Source organism: Rhipicephalus sanguineus, chromosome 4 (assembly GCF_013339695.2).
Source record: "Rhipicephalus sanguineus isolate Rsan-2018 chromosome 4, BIME_Rsan_1.4, whole genome shotgun sequence".
NCBI lineage: Eukaryota > Metazoa > Arthropoda > Arachnida > Ixodida > Ixodidae > Rhipicephalus > Rhipicephalus sanguineus.
In genome coordinates this window covers 184,374,645-184,393,718 of record NC_051179.1, presented here as the reverse complement: position 1 = coordinate 184,393,718, position 19,074 = coordinate 184,374,645, and the positions used below count along the sequence as shown (strand labels likewise).

The 19,074-nt window shown below is 47.6% G+C and overlaps 1 protein-coding gene across 1 annotated transcript in view; it reads right to left on the bottom strand.

The window, feature by feature from the left end:
- LOC119391905 (testis-specific serine/threonine-protein kinase 1-like) overlaps positions 1–19,074 on the bottom strand; it is a 62,614-nt gene that overhangs the window by 17,147 nt on the left and 26,393 nt on the right. Inside the window, exons 8-9 of the mRNA XM_037659556.1 lie at positions 18,222–18,559; positions 12,652–12,790 (exon numbers count right to left, since the gene is read on the bottom strand). Coding sequence (XP_037515484.1) covers positions 12,652–12,790; positions 18,222–18,559 — 477 coding nt within the window. The remainder of the gene's footprint in view (positions 1–12,651; positions 12,791–18,221; positions 18,560–19,074) is intronic.

Below are 19,074 nucleotides of genomic sequence, written 5' to 3'. Positions count from 1 at the left end.
CTGTATATATCTCATGTTCATCACCGTATTAAACAATTGATAGTTTGCGCTGATGTATATTGTATGCGTCTTTCTTCAAGCTGTGCACAGTTCTTTTTGTAGTTTGCGCAAAGTTTGTCATGATTAACTACTTCGGTGCCAGATTGTTCTTAAAACTATTCTTGAATGCCTACTGTAAGTACAGTTGCAAAGTGCCCACTACGCCATAATTCTTCCTTTTTCGAATCAGCGAAGTACCCACCACGCCACCGTAAGATAACAAGCGAACTTGCGCAGCTGCTCACTTCCTTGATCATGCAATAGGGGATGGATGAATGGATGAATGCTATGAGCGTCCCCATTATAACGGGCGGTGACAAGTGTGCCACCAGGCTCGACAAATAAAAAAACGTTTTAAATGCGAATTATTTCTTAGCGAACGTCATGCACTTTGGGCGTATCTATCTATCTATCTATCTATCTATCTATCTATCTATCTATCTATCTATCTATCTATCTATCTATCTATCTATCTATCTATCTATCTATCTATCTATCTATCTATCTATCTATCTATCTATCTATCTATCTATCTATCTATCTATCTATCTATCTATCTATCTATCTATCTATCTATCTATCTATCTATCTATCTATCTATCTATCTAGCCGCCTACGTCTGGGCGCTCTCGTTGTCGTCTCCATAACTTCTAATATACCAAAAATAGCATAGCAGGGTATCAGTGTATGACAAACACGATTCACTGGTCATGAGATGAATAACGCAAAATACCTGTCGCGTACGTCATGAAACCCTTTCTCTCAGTCAAGTGTGGCACATATCCGCATACCAGAGTTCATGTTACGCGGGTATGTGCCACAGGTGATACAGAGTCTCAACCAACACAGCAACCGCAAACACACACACATTGACACGCAAGGAAAGTGATAATAATAATAATTAGTGAGGTTTTATTTCCAAAAACCACGATATGATTATGAGAGACGCCGTAGCGAAGGGCTCCGGAAAATTGACCATCTCGTTTTCTGAACGTGTACCGAGATTGCAAGGTACACGGGCATCTAGCATGTTGCCTCCAATGAAATTCGACCGCCGCGGCCGTGATCGAACCCGCGACCTTCGGGTCAGCAGCGGAGCACCGTAACCGCTACACTACCGCGGCGGACGCAAAGAAAGTGAGGAAGCTGAAGACAGAACACCCCTGGAAGACGCTCAACTACCATGCACTCGTCCACGTGGTCCGCAACGTGGACTACGTGGATTACGAAAATCCGGGGTGAAGGCTTCTCTACAATAAATCTGCCGAGAAAACCAGACCTCTCGTCATTACCAGTGACTTGAACATTGATTTATAAAGACCCAACAACACTTGGTCCTCATCATGCGTGAAAGACGGCTTGGGTGTGGACAGGGCATCAAAAGACTTCGCTGCCACGTCTAGGACAGGAGGCATCACAGATCATCTCATGGTAAGAGGCATCCAGGATTTCCATCAGCTCTACTATACCTCACACTGCACTTAGACCCCCCGTAGCCGCAATCACGAACGGATCCGATTAAAAAGTCCGGTCCAGCTGCTGGGGCTCACTGATCACGGTGATGATGACTTTGTTCAAGAACTCTCAGAACCCCTTCTACACATACACACAGGTTCGTGAAACGTACGTGCGTTCCCGTCATAACAGATAAGTACAGTGAAACCCCGGTGATACGAATCTCACGGGACCACCAAAAAAATTCGTATCATCCGAAATTCGTGTCACCAGAAGGCATGGAAAATTAGCATGCGACAAAAGAAAGGTGGCGTACATTTTCATTTATTGTTTTTCAGGGAACCAGCAACGTCAGGAAGAACCCTGAATGATTGTCAGATAAGTTTTTAGATGTCGGCAATCATACCAGCACTCGTAAATATACGGCCCGTACGCGCGTATTTAATTAATGAACCAGGTGCGTTGTGACCCGCGACAGCAGTAGCCCCTTCGAAATTTTAGCATGCTTTTTTGCATGACTGCAGCGAAAGTAACGAAAGAAGTGCTTTGACGCGATGGATCAAGGCCACAAAATTACAGAACCACGGTCCTGTGTTATGATTTTGTTATCGCGGAGGTGTTGGGGATGTTTTTTGGGAAATTTACGACCGTGCCCGCACAAGTGCGACCTCAACGGTCGCGCATGTTGACGTTGTGAGGCCTGACTCCTTCGCCAATACCGTCCTCGCCTTCTTTCGGTCCTCGTCTACCTTTCATAGAATGTCTGATGCACGAGGCAGGCACGTGAAAAGACAGTAACAACGACAGCAGCCCACGTCGACGCGTTAGAAAAAAAAAACATGGCGCTTATGTCTTCTGTAATCTAAACGCGAAGGCACACGGAAGCACATAGCCTCAAAGATTCGCGCACACAATCTTGGATGCTGTGACGCGTCTCTGCAGGTTTATTCTGACCGCAAGAAACGTGTTTTTCTTTCACCGTGATTCTGGCGATTTGGCGATGCGACGCGCATGCCCACGCTTGCGTTCCCGCGCTTGCACGTGCTTGGCGCGTCTTCCGCGACAGCGCGGATAGCACCTCTTCGTACCTGGGCGGTAGCGTACGTTCGTATCAAACGTCGCTGGGTGAAAATCGGTTCGCAACAGCCGTACTCCATTACATTGCAGGCCAATGGGCCTTGGCCGGGACCAACGAAAAATTCGTATCACCCCGAAATTCGTATGAGCCGTGATCGTATCACCGAGGTTCCAATGTATAAGCATAGAAACTGTAACGCAATTGCAACAACTGCAACTGTGACTGTAACATACGTGCAGTGCGCCTGCGTGTGCCACTCGGCTGTGTATATATATCTAGGGAAAACTTTCCAGGATGAAGCTTAGTTGCGAGTAACGCCTGTCCTGCGCATCTGTGTTCCTTCTTGGTCTTGTTTGGGTTCGCGCTACCCAGTATTGAACAATATAAGCAACACATATCAGCTTGCCGCGTCTGGTGTTAGTAACACCCATGTTGCTGTTGGAATTGTTACGCAACTACACACAACTGTTTGTAGTTCTCGCATATGTATATAATACATATGCGACTCTTCGACATATGAGTGTGCGTACACTACTTCAATATTTCACTAGCGTCATTCCGTAAGTTTCCGCTCAATGTGAAAAATTACGCCGCAGTCACAATCCCGCGCATGCTTCGCATAACATCGATTCTTGAAAACGTTTCAGCGCGAACTGGACGGAGCAGAAAGAAGAGGACACAAGACGAGCGCTGTCAGCGCTCGTCTTGTGTCCCACCTCTCTACTTTACTGCAACATCTATTCCCACGGTACGTGGGATCTGACGTTTTACTTTTTGTAGCGTTAGCTACACTTGCCTAGCCGGAGCCAATTTCACGTGGAGCGTCAAGGGCCGTGCTGCGCATGCGCGAGGATCAGTGATGTCACACAGCTGGGTCACCGGAGCTGGCATCTCACGCACTCTCCGACACCGCCGCACGCGGCTCGCCGCTGCTGGTCTGCGCCGCCTTCGAGAGGAGTGACGTCGTAGCCATAGACACAGTGGCGCCGGCGCGCGCGCAGCTATTCGCCTTCGCTGTGCAGTCGCCGTCTGACACTGCGCTGGGGCCGCTTGATAGCGCCTCTGACTGGCGTTTGCAGGTGGGTAACGCCATGGAGAAGGAGAGCGCAAATGCTGCTCGACGGCGCAGAAGAGCCGAGAAGCTTATCTCATCGGATCCCGAATTAGTTGCCTGGCAATTAGCGGTTACTGTGTTGGGGCCATAGAGACGGCAGCGTGTTACTTCACTGACCGCCGAGCCGTCTTTGTCGCAATAGAGAAGCAACCGACGTTGAGCAAAAATAAATATGCATGTGCCACATAGTACGTATACAGTGTGTGTGTCACTGGAGCAGCAGTAAGCATGACAATCAAGATAATCCTAGACAATCTGGAAAGCTAAGAATAATCAGCTGAACCTTTGCTAACGCTACGTATATCCTGGCATAGCTGAGCTAAGCCACTGTATTTTTTTTCACTTAGGACTCAGTCGGACACAGACTCACCAAAAGTTTGCTGAAGCACTCACTTGGACTCAGAATCACCAAAATTTTTTTCACGCGGACTCACTCGGGCTCGGACTCACCAAAACTTTCCTCAACAGACTCACTCGGACTCAGATTCACTAAAATTTTCCTCAACCAGATTCACTCAGGCTCAAGTTCACCAAAATTTTCCTCATGGGAACTCACTCTAACTCAGGCTCATGAAAATATAGCCCAGCTGAGCTCACCCGGCCTCAGACTCACGAAAATATAGCCCAGACGAACTCACTTGGACTCAGACTCGCGAAAATATAACGCAGCCGGACTCACTTGGACTCAGACCCACGGAAATATAATTCAACCGGACTCACTCGGACTCGGACTCGCCAAAATTTTCCGGAAGCGGACTCACTCGGACTCATCAGACCACCAAACTTTTTTCTAAATCAGATTACTCGTACTAAAAATAAGCCATATTCGATTTGTTTCGTAACACAAACGTTCAATTGAGAATAGCATCAAACCACGTATCGAACGCTGAAGGTTGTGTTCGTTTACGGATAAGCTTTAATGGGAAAACGAAGCGCCAGCGATTTGTTTGTTTGCCTGGTTTATCAGTGCCACTGCTTCTTGGCCGAGATTTTCTTGCAGACGAGGGGCTCACACTCGACTTTCCTGCAAGAGGCTACCGCCTTCACGGACAGTCTGAGACAAGACTCTTTGCGGAGGAGATAGATTTCGTGCCTGTACCAGGACACGCGGAAGGCGTGGCAGCCATGCACACAACCCTGCCTTCAGCAGTCCCTCAGCGACTTCACGGGAACGAAACATCAACGAAAGCAGCTAGAGGCCGTGCTGACACCGTTCTCGGGAATGTTTGCGGAACATCCTGGGAAGACCGACGTCCTAGTGCATCGCAACAACACCGGCGACGCCCGGCCTTGGCGCTGCAACTCGAGACCGCTGAGCAAGCGCAAGCGAGCCGTCCTCGATAAAGCCCTGGACGAAATGATCGATGCAGGAGCCGTACGACCCTCGGACAGTCCGTGGGCCTTTCCTGTGTATACGCCCCAAAGAAAGATGGTACGGCACGTCTTTGTGTGGACTAGAGCACTGCACTGGCCTGCTTTTTCGGCCCGGGCCCAGCCCGAGCCCGGGCGTACATGACCGAACCCAGCCCGAGCTGGGTTCGGTCATGAATGAGCGGGCCCGAGTCCGGTACGGCCCGCAGCCTCAAGCCCGGCCCAGGCCCGCAATTTCAAGCCGCGAGGCCGGCCCGAGCCCGCCGGAAAACGCTTCGGACGGCCCGGCCCGTGCAGTGCTCTAAGTGTGGACTACCGCAGGCTCAACGCAGTCACGTTGAGAGATTCCACCCTTTGCCAGCAATATCGAGCATCACTTATGGCCTGGGAAACGCAAAGTTCTTCACCACTATCGACTGCTCTCGTGGGTATCTGCAAATAAAGGTTCACCCTGACGATATTCCGAAAACGTTCACATGCCATAGAGGCTTGTTTGAGTTGGCGCGCATGCCCTTTGGTCTTTCCAATAGTCCGAGTTCCTATCAGCGCATGATGAATATGGTCTTGGGTGACGCAAAGTTTAATTATGCGCTTTGGTATCTTGATGTGGCTGTGTTTTCGCGCACGTTTGAAGAGCATCTTGAACACTTGCATACGGTGGTACAGCGCATGTCAGCCGCCGGTCTAACTGCTCATCCCGGAAAACTGCAGCTCTCTACGAACAAAATCAACCTTCTTGGGTTTGTTGTCGACAACGGCGTACTAAGACCAAACCGAGATAAACTGAAGGGAATTGCAGATTACCCCCCACCCCAGAATACTAAGAGCTTGCAAAGGTTTCTCGGAATGATTGCTTTCTATTACCCCCCACCCCAGAATACTAAGAGCTTGCAAAGGTTTCTCGGAATGATTGCTTTCTATCGTGACTTCATTTCGCAGTGCGCAGACATCTCCCGACCACTAACTGAGTTGCTAACTAAACTAAATGGCTCACTAACTAAATGGCTCTGGAGCGGTGAGCAGCAAGAAGCTTTCGACAGGCTTCTGAAAGCGATCACCAGATCTCCCTTCAGCTGCCAGATCTTAACAAACCTTTTCTGTTACAGACCGACGCCAGCGATTACGGACTTGGCGCAGTACTTTTACAGGAATGCGCGGGCGCTCTGAGGCCCGTTGCTTTCGCAAGCCACACTCCGACCGGGGCGGAACGAAACTACTCGGTAACAGAAAGAGTGCCTGGCTATCATTTTCGCATTGAAGAAGTTTGACATGTTTTTGGACGGGGCTCAGTTTGTCATTCAGACTGATCACCAAGCGCTCTCTTGGCTGAAACGATTGCTTAATCCCTCGGGACGATTGGCCCAATGGGCGCTTACCTTGCAGCGCTACGAATGTGTCATTGAGTACAAGAGGGTAGCACTAACACAGTTTCTGACGTTCTTCCACGTGCACCTTTGTCTATTGAACACCAGGTCGAGCCGGAAACAGTGTGTGCAGTTAGGACACCAGCTGTGACAATGCAGTCACGTTGGGGTACTTTGGCCACTAAACAGGAGCTTCTTGCAGCACAGCAGGGCGATGGCCTTTGTCGTAAGGTGTCAGAAAAGCTAGCAGCTCGTGATCCAACTGACACCGGAAGCGACGAGGAGACCGACTGCTACCTGCTCGGAGAAGGAGGCATCTTGTTCCGGTACTTTCCTCAGGTTGATGAGGGTAGTGTGGAGTCACCGTATCGAGTTGTTATTCCTCGCAAACTTCGCAAATTGTTCATAAAGTACTACCTTGACAGTGCTTTAGCTGGTCACTCTTCAGGGCAGAAGACTTACGAGAAGCTGTGTCGTACGGTAACCTGGCCAGGGTTGAAACAGGATGTACTACGCTACGCGCGTTCCAGTTCAGTTTGTCAAAAGGCGAAACCACGTGGGGGTTTACCGTTAGGAACAATGCGGTCAGTTGAGAGTACATCGCCACGGCAGATTGTTGCATGTGACGTAATGGGCCCGTTTGCCATGAGTCCGCGGCGAAACCAGTATCTGCTTGTTCTGACTGACCATTTAACGAAATAGGTTGAATTGTTTAATCTCATTTCGCAGAAAGTATGGGGCTGCCTTCTCGAAACCTTCACGAGGTTCGGGTTCCCTGCCCAGCTGATCACAGACGACGCGACCTACTTCACCAGCAAGGTGTTCACGGATTCCTGTGACGCCCTGGGAATTCGTCACAAGCGCACGTCTGTGTATCACCCGCAAGCCAACGTCACGGAAAGGGTAAACCGAAATCTGAAATCTATGCTTGTCGCGCATACTGGGCGTCATAAAGACTGGGATCTGAAACTGGCAGAAATAGCGTTCGCAACTAGGACGACAGTGAATCGCTCAACGGGTTTCACTCCTGCTCAACTTAACCTGGGCAAAGAATTGAGCTTTCCGCAGGACAGCGCTTTGACATGTGCAACCGCTTCTTCGAGGCCTTATTCAAAGTTTGCAGAGACAGAGGCTGACCGACGCGGTACAACAAGCCAGACAGCACCTCGATTTGTCCCGAATGGAACAGGCACGACAGTACAACAAGCGTCGACAAAACATTAGCTTTGAGGTTGGGGACTTGGTGTTAAAGCGTACACACCCGCTCAGCGACGCCATGAAAGGTTTTGCAGCTTCCTTAGCTAACAGGTGGGACGGACCGTATACAATCACCCAGAAATCTAGGCTCTCGTACATGCTGAAAGATTGCTTAACTAATCAAGCGTGTGGCCCTATTCATGTCTCAGATCTGAAACCATTTTATGCACAAGACGCAGCAGCTGGGGATCCAGATATGCCTCACCAGAGCTTGGCCACCCAGTCACCGACAACACCAAGCAAGTGGTACAACCTGCGTCCTCGGCGACGGACAAGCGGGGTTTGCGAAAATGACTCGCTCCCTGTACCTGTATTTATTTTTCGAGTTCCGTTTTCCACGAACTTTGGAGGGAGGAGCAAGCATTCATAGGCCTTCCCAAAGTACTCTGATGTCCCGTTCGCCTTGTTATGCATTGAATGCACATACGTTTGTTGGTGGCGAGAAGAAAATATTTACTGGTTTTTGTTGTCCTCGCTACTAGAAGAAAAAGTTCCGTCCCCGGGAGTCGAACTTACGACCCTCGATCCCCAGTGCGCAGCGCTAAACGACTCCGCCAGAGACAGCACCTTCTTCGTCATACTAACGGCGTGCTATTATATACACCAGTTGCCGGTGGCGGTACTCAGAGATCGGTGGTACATCAGCGTGTTTTCGTTATCACTAGCGAGATGGCGCGAAGGGCTCGAAGGGCGCGCTTTATAGGTCGTCGCCTCACGCGTTCAGATGAGCGTGCGCCTCTACAGGGCGTGGTCGCTCGTGCGCGCGCGCTTATCTTGTACGTCTTGCGCTCTCACCGCAAGTTTGCGTTGAAGTTACAAGAGCACGAATGTCACTTCGCTCACTGCAGCGGCCGCTTTTGCGAAAGGAGCGCGGTGCTCACAAACAAATAAGCAGTGCTGGGCAGTATCGAAGATACATGTATCTTAGATACTATCTTAGATACTCTATGGGTATCTTGTATCTGCATCGCGATACGTCTCGAAAGACGAGTATCTGTATCTGTATTTCCGATACATTCGATAATGTATCGTGTATCTTAAGATACAAGATACTTCTATCGCAACACAACCATGTGAAACAATAATCGCTGGCCGAGCTCCGCTTCTCAAGCTGGTAGTAGTGCCACTAAGCCATCTGAATAAGTCATAGAACAGTGGCGCAACAGTGAGGGCAGAAGATGAGGAAGACATACGCGTGGACGTCTACGCCGAGCCCACGCACCTTTTGCTCGCTGGATTTCTTTTCTTTTTAGTTGCGCCAATACCGTGACACTTGCTCTTAGCCATTGTCCTGCGCCGCTTATATCGCGCAAATTTTGATGTTGCTACAGTGTAGTTATTGAAGATTCTTTTGCGTCTTGATCCGTAACGAAATGTAATGCGTGCAAGAATGGGGTCGTTTGAGTCGTGTGAATTTTACATATCAGCGATGAAGGATCTCGTGGATGTAAGTTAAACTTATATGCCATGCATATAAGCATATATATAAGCATATATATAAGCATATATATATATATATATATATATATATATATATATATATATATATATATATATATATATATATATATATATATGTATATATATATATATATATATATATATATATATATATATAATATGCATATATAGAAATTTATATGCAAATAAGATTCTAACAACTTTAGCACCACTGGTACTGATGCTAGATCTAACAGAGCAAACGTTTACCTAACAGCAAATGTCTTGGCGTACCGTATTTTTCAATTCTTGCTACATTTAATCAAAGAATTTATGAAATCATAATTTGAATATTAGCACAAGTGCTTTCTTAGCTGTCATTCTTGCATCCCATACATTACCTAGGTCTCTGCACTGTTTTGCCGGTCTGGTCACTGCAGCATGTCTTTTGTAACGCGCTCCCAAAATAAGACCTCTGCTTTATTCTTCTGGCTGCTTCATTTCCACTACTGTTTAGACATGTACACGTTGCCAAGGCGATTTTGAAAACAATATATAATTATGTGGGCGTACCTTGAGTAAAGAGTGCAAAACATCCTGCTTACCGCTTAGGAAAATAGCGAAATTGAGTTTGCATTAAAATAATGGAAATCATTAGGAGCCATCTTAAAGATGTTAGGAGGGAGATTCAAGAAACGTTGTTTTACTGAATGCTCCGTTTTACTCATGAACGTCCCAACGAGCCGTTTCAGGCAATTTTCCATAAGCACCGAATTTTCTATTGTCTCAACAGGTAAGTCGACGATACTTCATACTCAAGAGCTATTAGGGCGCCGTCTGTAATGTGTTTCTGTACTCATTCAATGTGAATGTTTGATACAGAACTACCTCTCTATTTTAGTTATATTTGTTTTCCAGTTTTAGGCTTTCTCGAATATTTTTCGCATTAGTAATCGCCACGTAATCGTACCTATAAGCGGCGATAGCGCGAATAGCGGCTGTGTCCTGCGACGCTTTGTGGAACTATGCAATACGTCTGAGACGTTTCTGTGTTGCACATGTTCTCTCGTTGAAGCAAAATTGCTAAAAATATTCCACGTTAGTGTGTATATCAACAAAGATTCCTTTACGCCAGCAGATAAGTAGAATATGAAAATTCATTGCAGTTTTACGTCATCTGCGTATACACCAGGGGTCTCAAACTGAGCTTATAGCCAGCGGGCCGCAGTCGCGAAATTTAGTTGCAAAGGCCGGGCCAGTGAAGATGGTCGTTGAGAGTTTGAACAAAATGACGTTTGAAAGAAAGCTTTTCCCATACCTCATATATAGGTCATTTCTGAAGGGTATTTGGAGTCAGGATTTGAGAAACATCGATACTGATGTGCAGAATGAATGATATTTGGACACGGATTCTGAAAGATAGTTTTTGTTCCACGCTTATGCTTCGGCTCACGTTGACCATATGTTCCTCACGAAAGAAATGCTTGAGACCAGTCATGCCTGTGCAGCTCACGAACATACTTATTTAGAAAATAAAGACAAATGGTACGAAGACGGTCATGTGTGCTGGCCGGGCCTCTAGCGAAAGGTGTCAAACCCCTTGTATACACCATGCGTACCCCCCCCCCCCCGAAAAAAAATGTCGCTACGAATGTTGTTGCTGCTGTACACCTGTCCGGATATACGGTATTGTGCAAACGGTCTTTTACGGACAAGGTAAAAGTCCACACCGATATTTGCGCCGTCCTGCGAAGGCTTCTTACCTTCTTATTGAAGTTATTGTGATTATATGACAACCCGCTAGATGGTAGGCAAGCTGTGCAGCGACCCCCATCAATTGCAAAAATGACAAGCAAGTACCACTGTCAGCGAGGTGTACAAAGAGTTGTCCTGTGAAGAAGCTAAAACAAACCCAAATAAGTTATTTTGGAAGAAAACTAATGTACGTTGAGCAAGAAGGGCAAATCTTTTGAGATACTAGCAGACATTTCATTCAAGTGAAACAAGATAGCTCACAGTTAAGAAATTTTCAAGCAGACATTTTCGTGCATAGGCGTTTGCTGCTATATTGTGTGGATCTATACTAACAAATTTGAGAATGTATCGAAGTATCTTAAGATACAATTGCCAAGTATCATATCGGATACAATTTTTGCGGCAGTATCTTGTATCTGTATCTCCAATACTTCTTGCCGGAGTATCTTGTATCGTATCGCGATACAATTTCAAAGTATCTTTGCCCAGCCCTGCAAATAAGTTACAACCGTGACAGTTTGCGCTCATCCTGTGTATACTTGTGCGTTCGTTTCGTGCGTCTTCCTTTGTATTTTACCAGCGCGCTTTAACTGTCGAGCTGTGACAGTTGCTTGTTCGCGCTCATCCTGTGTATGTTCGTTCCGTGAGTCCTTTCTGCTTGATCAGCGCGTTTCAAGTTTCGGGCTGCTTGCCGTTCTTCGCGTGGCATTACAACTTGTTGCTATAGCATTCATCCATTCGCCCTCGGGGCGAAACAATGCACAACAAACGCTCAACTACTTCTGTGAAGACACGTTTTACTTTCGTGTTATACCGATTCCTATGACAGAGGGATCAGCCATGTTTTTTTTTGCACTTTCGTTTTATGCATACATTGTTTTATTCTTTTTATTCCGTTATTCTAGAGCTTCGAGGCAAGGGGGTTAATGCCACCTGTAGTAGTAGGTGGAGTGCTAGAGCAGAGTCATGCAGAAATAAAAACAATTTTGAGCGTGCTACGCTCGAGGGCCATGACCAACCGACGCGTTTGCAAGAGCCAACAGCCCTGTCTGTAGTAAACCCTGCCCGTATATCTGAAGATGCGTGACCATATGCAAGTTACACATGCTTCCACTCCAGTTATGCAACTTGCTGAGCGCAAAACACGGCGCAGAACTTCGCATATTAAAACCCCTCTACTTTTGCAGAGGTTCTTTATCAAAAATCACTGGGAACCAAGATGAGCTCTGGCAGGTCACCTGAGATGAAACGCCTTGCATAAAAAATTAGGCTTTAGATCTAAAGCCCCTCTACTTTTAATTTACTCAATCGAGACGTTGCCGTGAACCATTTGCCTACGTAGCGCCACACTTGATAAGAAACCGTGAGTAGACTTATCGCTACACAAGCGTCTTACTGACTTGCTTGAATCGATGATGCGATTTAAACTCCGTGAGCAATAGGTTAAAAGACACGCGTTTTTTTTTTTTTTTTTTCCAAGAGGCAGCAGTTACGCACATGTGCCGAACATGCACAAGGCGAAATATTGGCCTGGAAAGCTACTCGCCCACGTGTTTGGCCCATGTCACGAGCAAAGGCTGATTAGAAACGGTTTGAGCGCTGTATTTCTTGTTCACGGATGTGTTACAACTAGTGCGCCCGTCGTCGTTTTGCCCCAGCAATGACTGCCCAGCGTGTGGTAGCGGAACTACATCCACGCATGAATGCACCTCAACTTCCGGCAACAAGGAGCTAAAGTGTTAGGGATCATGATAGCTCGCGAGCAAAGGAAACCGCACCTGTCACGCGCCTGCAGGGCTAAATCACCAGTTTCGATGCCGGCGTCGCTGGTGATGCGCGAGTCTGTTGCGCTGTCCAGGATCACAGTAGCGGTGAGGACGTCGTCTTTATTTTCCAAGAATTTCTTGCTGGCGCCACCTGTAGAAGTGGGCACAATTAAAAGCACTTGCGGTGCTCATGCAGATGAAGCATCCGTATTCTTGAGACTCGAGCACAGGAGTAAAAAATAAACAGCTTGTAGACTGATGACAGTGTACGCACTGTTTTTTCTATTATATCTGCACCATTTCTTCTGAAGCATTGAATAGTCAAGTCAAATGAATAACGCAACAATGCCAGTACTGAAAATTAAAGGGAATCCCCAAGTGCGGCCATGTTCCGTTAATTGAGCACTTTAGCATTTTCATGTCACGTCAGGTTGAAGAATCAATACTTCACAACGTTCAAAACGCCGATATTATGCACAGCAGCGCATTTGCAATCGAGAAATTAAGGTAAATATGGGGCATGATTTGCGCCACCAGTGGGAAATCCTCCAACAATTCATATTAAACTGGAGCAGTGTGCTTGCTTAGGCTAGTTTGTGCACAGTAGATGAATAGAACAGCGTTCAAGACGGGACGACATGAAGACACAGACACGGCGCTGAGCCAATGTTTACTGCAAAACAACTGCGATATATAGGAAACAGGTGTCTGCACAGCACAAGGAAACATGAGCAGATATGCACATACATGTGATAAAGGCCATACAACGAAGATAATCAGCTCGAGCACATTATCAAGAAGCTGTCACACTAGTACCCCATATATATCTAATTTCACTGCAGTGAAGGGAAATTGAGGGCACGCTTACACAAGAAACACCATGCTCTTGAATGTGGAAGGCTTCACTAATGTCGCGGCAAAACTGTGCGACGAAATGGGACTAACTACTTTGGCGAAGATTAATAAATAATATCTGGGGTTTAACGTCCCAAAACCACGATATGATTATGAGAGACGCCGTAGTGGAGGGCTCCGGAAATTTCGGCCACCTGGGGTTCTTTAACGTGCACCTAAATCTAAGTACACGGGCCTCAAAAATTTTCGCCTCCATCGAAAATGCGGCCGCCGCGGCCGGGATTCGATCCCGCGACCTTCGGGTCAGCAGTCGAGCGCCATAACCACTAGACCACCGTGGCGGGGCACTTTGGCGAAGATTGTGAAAGCGACAATGGGCCTGAGCCTTTCTGCGTTCTTTTCTGTGAAGACACACAAAGAGACAGCAGTATTTGTAAATAAATAAATAAATAAATAAATAAATAAATAATAAATAAATAAATAAATAAATAAATAAATAAAAGGCAACCCCTTTAGAGCCGTCGTCTCTGAGCGTGGTATGCGGCAGCGGCCTTTTGCATCCTACGTTCAGAGGGCTCTAGCATTCCTACCCATCGATTACCCTTGTAGAATCAAGAGCCCAGTCATCGTCAGCGATTGCCTCCGGACTGAGTGGCCTAAACGAGTGAGCGCCTTCTCTGTTGATGTTGTGGGATGCGGAGTCGGTGAAGGACGGATCCCAACATAAAACAAAACGATGTTTATTAACGTAGTAGCAGCAGCAGGGCAAGCATGCCGATGCTGCGCTTCGGAAGGTTAGAGAAACAAGCAGGAAACCAAGCTTGGTAGCTTGGGTTATATAGCCAGCAGTGGTGACGTAAGCCTCCGACGAAACTGCGTGGCGCTGTCTTTTATCGGAAGCGTGTTGCAGCAGGTAGCTGTGTCACGCCGGGCTAATCGGTGACGAGACGGAGGCTGCGTAGGTCTGTGCGCAGTGGTCGCCACAATGTTAAAGGGGGCCCTGCGACACAAATTAAGCATGTCGTTTTCAACGCTTGTTCTGGTACTGTGGACTGCGCGGACATCTTTGCCAAGTGGCATCGCCGAAAACGAAGCCGTTACAATTTTATTTCTCCAGATAAGCTACCTTGATTTCGGACTACAGCGTCACACATCGGCTATTTTTGTGATGGGAAGTGACGTTTCGTCATGTGGCAGTGACCACAAAGGCCGTGCGTTTTGATTGGCTTTACGGGACAAGTACCTCGTAATATTCATATGGTGGTAGCTAGGCCATGTAACTGAGCCCTAAAAAGAATAAAACCCCATTTTTATGCTTTTTTAGAAACGAATCACTTCTATTTCTAACTTGTGTATTTTCAAAACAACGGGCACGACGCCATTGAAATTCATATAGATACACTAGAGGGAACTCTGGCGCTAGTGTCTATGGGAGCTGCAACGCATGGCGCTTCAGCCAGCATGGGAATGATGGGCAGTACACAGATTTGTCTAGACTTCGTTCTTTCGGCTCCGTTTGGCTCCGCGTCGCCTGCATCCGCTTTGTCGCAAAACGAAGTTCAGCAAAAGTCAGCTGTTCCACTTCACCACTTTAACTTTTTTAGGCTCACCATTTCAAATCTGGTCATGAAGTTCACAACGATCCATTCTTTTATCCGAAAGAAAACCAAAACAGAGCAGTAAACAAAGCCACAAGTGCGTTCGAAGCCCGCAAGTACGAAAACTAGGTAAATTTGTGTACTACCCATCATTCCCATGGTGGCTGAACGATTGCAGCGCCAGAGTCCCTTCTAGTTCATTTTAGGAAATCTATGCACGACGCTAGGTGCGCTGCATGTGGAACCGGTGGGAATTAGGGAGCCTCGATGCGCGTTTTTTCCGCTTTAGGGGGGCGCACACATCGAGGCACCCTAGGTGGAAATGGTAATCAAACGATACTTTTCCGCGTTTAGCCTTTTGCGGCATCGGGCGATATCGGCCACACGGGCTGCTGCGGAACACGCAACGCTCAGTTCGGCACAATGCTGTCAACGAAAAAAGAAAAAAAAAAGAGCACCATCTCCCCGTAAAGGGAACCCTGAGTAGTATGCGAAGCAGCCATGAGTCGGCTTAAAGTTCTGCAAATCTTTTATTTTCTTAATCACTCTTCATGGTCTTTCCATTCGAGGTTCCCCCGAGATTGTTACTCGTCATACATGATTTTAAGCTCAGGGGAACGTTTACCCTTGAGTATAGACGATTTTCCGCAGCTGGTTTGTTCAATCAAAACTAGACGGCGCCACCGCACCGTGGCCGTCCCCCTACCGTGGCCGTCTCCATGGCCATTCCACTGCCGTGGACTTTGGCAGCGCTGCTCAGTATGTCTCCAATTGGCCGCGTATCTGCGTGCTTCGCTGCAAATGTCGTCTAAAGACGATAGAAGAGGCGCTGCGTGAGATATGGACGCCATCTGGCAATACGTCGGGAAACATGAGTGCTGTGTTGCGGGCTGGTCGTCCCGGCGCAGCGGCAGGCGAAGACCGGCGGTGACCAACGCGACCGGTGGGGACGCCGGCCAGCCCGAACACGCTGTTTGGCGCGATGCGCCAAAGGAGAAGAAACGTCCGCACTCAACGAGTACTCTCCACAAACTCTTTTATTTACACGTCGCCTGGGTAAAACAGGAATGCCAGAGCGGCGCCCCTGTCATTCGTACAATGCAATACTGAACCGAAACCGAAACACAACATGAGCTTGTGCAGAGGGCACGGAGGAAGACAAGTTTCAGCGCAGTCGCATTTTCAGCGCAGCTTAAGAAACTAGGGTCTTTAAAATTGCGTATCTATGTATTTTCTATTAAAGGAACACACCACCTAATACTTACCTAATGATGTTGCGCCTCAGATATGCGTAATATTTACTGCTTGATCGACAACGTTCACAAGCATGAACAGCCGTACTATTTCAAGATGGGTGGGCGGTAAGCAAGTGGTTCAACTTTGGCCGTGTGGCTGAATCGGGTGACGTGCCGACAAACAGAAAGACAGACCAAAATTTCTGCGTTTAAGTTCCCCAAGAAAGACTATCGTCTTTAGTATGTTTTGCTGCGCAAGCATATGACTTGCTTACACCCTGCTGCAACCAGCTTGTGTGGTACGGCCATGGCCGCTTCGCTGGCCCAATGCGTTGGCTGGGGCAAATGACTGGGGGAAGGCCAGTTACGATCACGTGATCAAGCATGGCAGCGCCCGTGCGCCGCTGCGGAAAATCGTCTATATGAACGCGAGACTAGTGGTGTGCCGCATGGACATCTAGTTAGACACGGGAGGATAAATGAGAGCGCTGGAACGCGGTAGAAAATTAGTTTAGTTGTAATGGGTGGCGTCGGCACGACGCTCAAAGCGCGAGAACATGAACGCATGCGAAACGGAGGTAGATTAGTCTCGCATCTCGCTGCGATTCGCAGTAAAGATTAAAAAAGAAAAGGCACACATTCCTTTTGTGTTTTATTATTGCTCCCTAGTTTTATTCATCTATTCCAGCAACAAATTACACAAGCTACACGTCGTGTCAAATAATTATCACAGTGTCACGTGCTACTGTTGGCGGCGTCACAGCACTACCATCTACGTAGGGCCATTCCATCGTGTACGTCATCCCCTCATTCTCTGGGCGCGCGCCCGCGAGAAGAAGGGCAAGCAGCGTTCAGCTTGAAATTTGACCCATTTCCGCGGCGCGTACCGTTTCAAGTTTTGACAGACGTGATCGTGAACGCCCAGTGCATGCATTGCGCTCGTCAGCTGAAAATTGTCAAACCTGGTGAGGGGCCCTTTAAGGAATCTCCATGCCCATGATAAACTTTCGAGAAGAATTGGCGCGTGCACTGTTCGGCTCCCGCCAAGACAACGTCGAGGAAACTCGCGGAAGAAAGCGCGTCCACACGCTGGAGAAAACTGAAGGTTCGGCACGCAGCACTTGACGGCGCTGCACTGGCTGCTATGCAGCCATCAGTACCAGTAGGAGGCAGAGTGACACTTAGGCGAAAGCGAGAAAAGTTACCACTTTTTGTGGACAATGCCCTGGCAAGCCATCCGCGAGTTTGCCATACATTAATGCTAAGCACAAGTGATATAACAAGCAAGCTAGCGTCAACTGTTATATGCGCAGGGTTTACACTACAATGCGTAGTTAATTTCCCTACTAATGTTCGGCTTTTTTCGACACAATAAATATTTCTATGACATAAACGGAATTTCTCTGTTTTATGGTGCCTGGTACTTTGTACTTCAGCTTAGGTTTACACGAAAAAGGCGCAAAAGAGCTTTTTTATCGTTCAAGTAAACACGCCAAATGCCAGCCACAAAGGAAGCAGCGTCATCTCTTTGCAGCACAGGAAACAGGCACTGCGCGTGATCCACCGGTGGGTAACGGCGCACCTGGAAGATATGCCGAATGGTCCACTGGTGGGTCACTCCACACATAAAACGAGACCTCAAGGAAACGTGCCGCAGCGAACGTGTTAAAGTTTACCTATTTAAGGAAGATCTTTCCATTTAAGGAAGGCATTACGTGTAATTAAATATTGAGCATGGTGGTTCGCAGGTCCCCGCCTCCATATAAATGGGATGGTCATAGCACCCTTCCATCCCTCACATTATTTTGCATCTAACCAATATTTGCTGCTGTGCCGGGCGAGGCGTCGCTTATGAAAAGAAGAGAAAATTTCTTCCGTGCGTTCCTCTGCATACCTTTTGAAAGCGGTAAGTTGTCAACGTCATCCTGTGGAGTCTCGTGCAACTCCACAGTGCCGGTCTCGAGAAACAGCGGGCTATCTGCCTCGCCCCAGTCTTGCTGGCCCTCGGTGTGCAGGTTTTCGTCGAAGTATTCATCGCTCTCCGATTCGTCGGGAAAGAGTGGCTCCGCCCCGAATGCCCCCGTGTGCACGTCTTCGGCCGCCGGCTGCCGGGTGAGCGCGGGGAGCGGGTTGCCTCGCTCGTCGATCACCGCTGGCCGCGGCTGCTCACTGACCAGCACCGGACCCCTCAGCACGGGGCTCACCGCTCGCGGCTCGACTTCTCGGATCAGCCTGCGACAACGACTTCCTATTTTTCGAATAGCGCAAGTGGCCGTCACAGAAATTCAGTTATGCCTGCATGTCGATATTGTGGCAGTCATAAAAGTTCTAAAGCTTGTTATGATCTCACACTTTTGCTACCTACTTCACATAACTTCGCTAATAATGGGAATAACGTATTGGCAGGTTGCGGGGCAAGCCGGCAAAGACGTGGCAAACTTGGCTTTTGAAGAAGAAGCCAAATGACCGGCCTCTTATGCAAATTTCTTCTGTAAGCTGTAAGGACAAATTTTTCCTCGAATTTGTTTTTCCTGCACCGAGATTTGCGCGGATATAAACGTACAATGTATAGTATTAGTGCTGTACATGCGTACTTACTCTTACTTACGGCAGTCACTATTGAATATTGGCATTTTTACGAGGATATAAGTTGGTGGGCTAATTGGCACAGCATCTTAATACGATTTACAGCGCCCACATACGGGCTCAGTGTAGAGAAAAAACATGAGGCAGCGCATAACTACAGC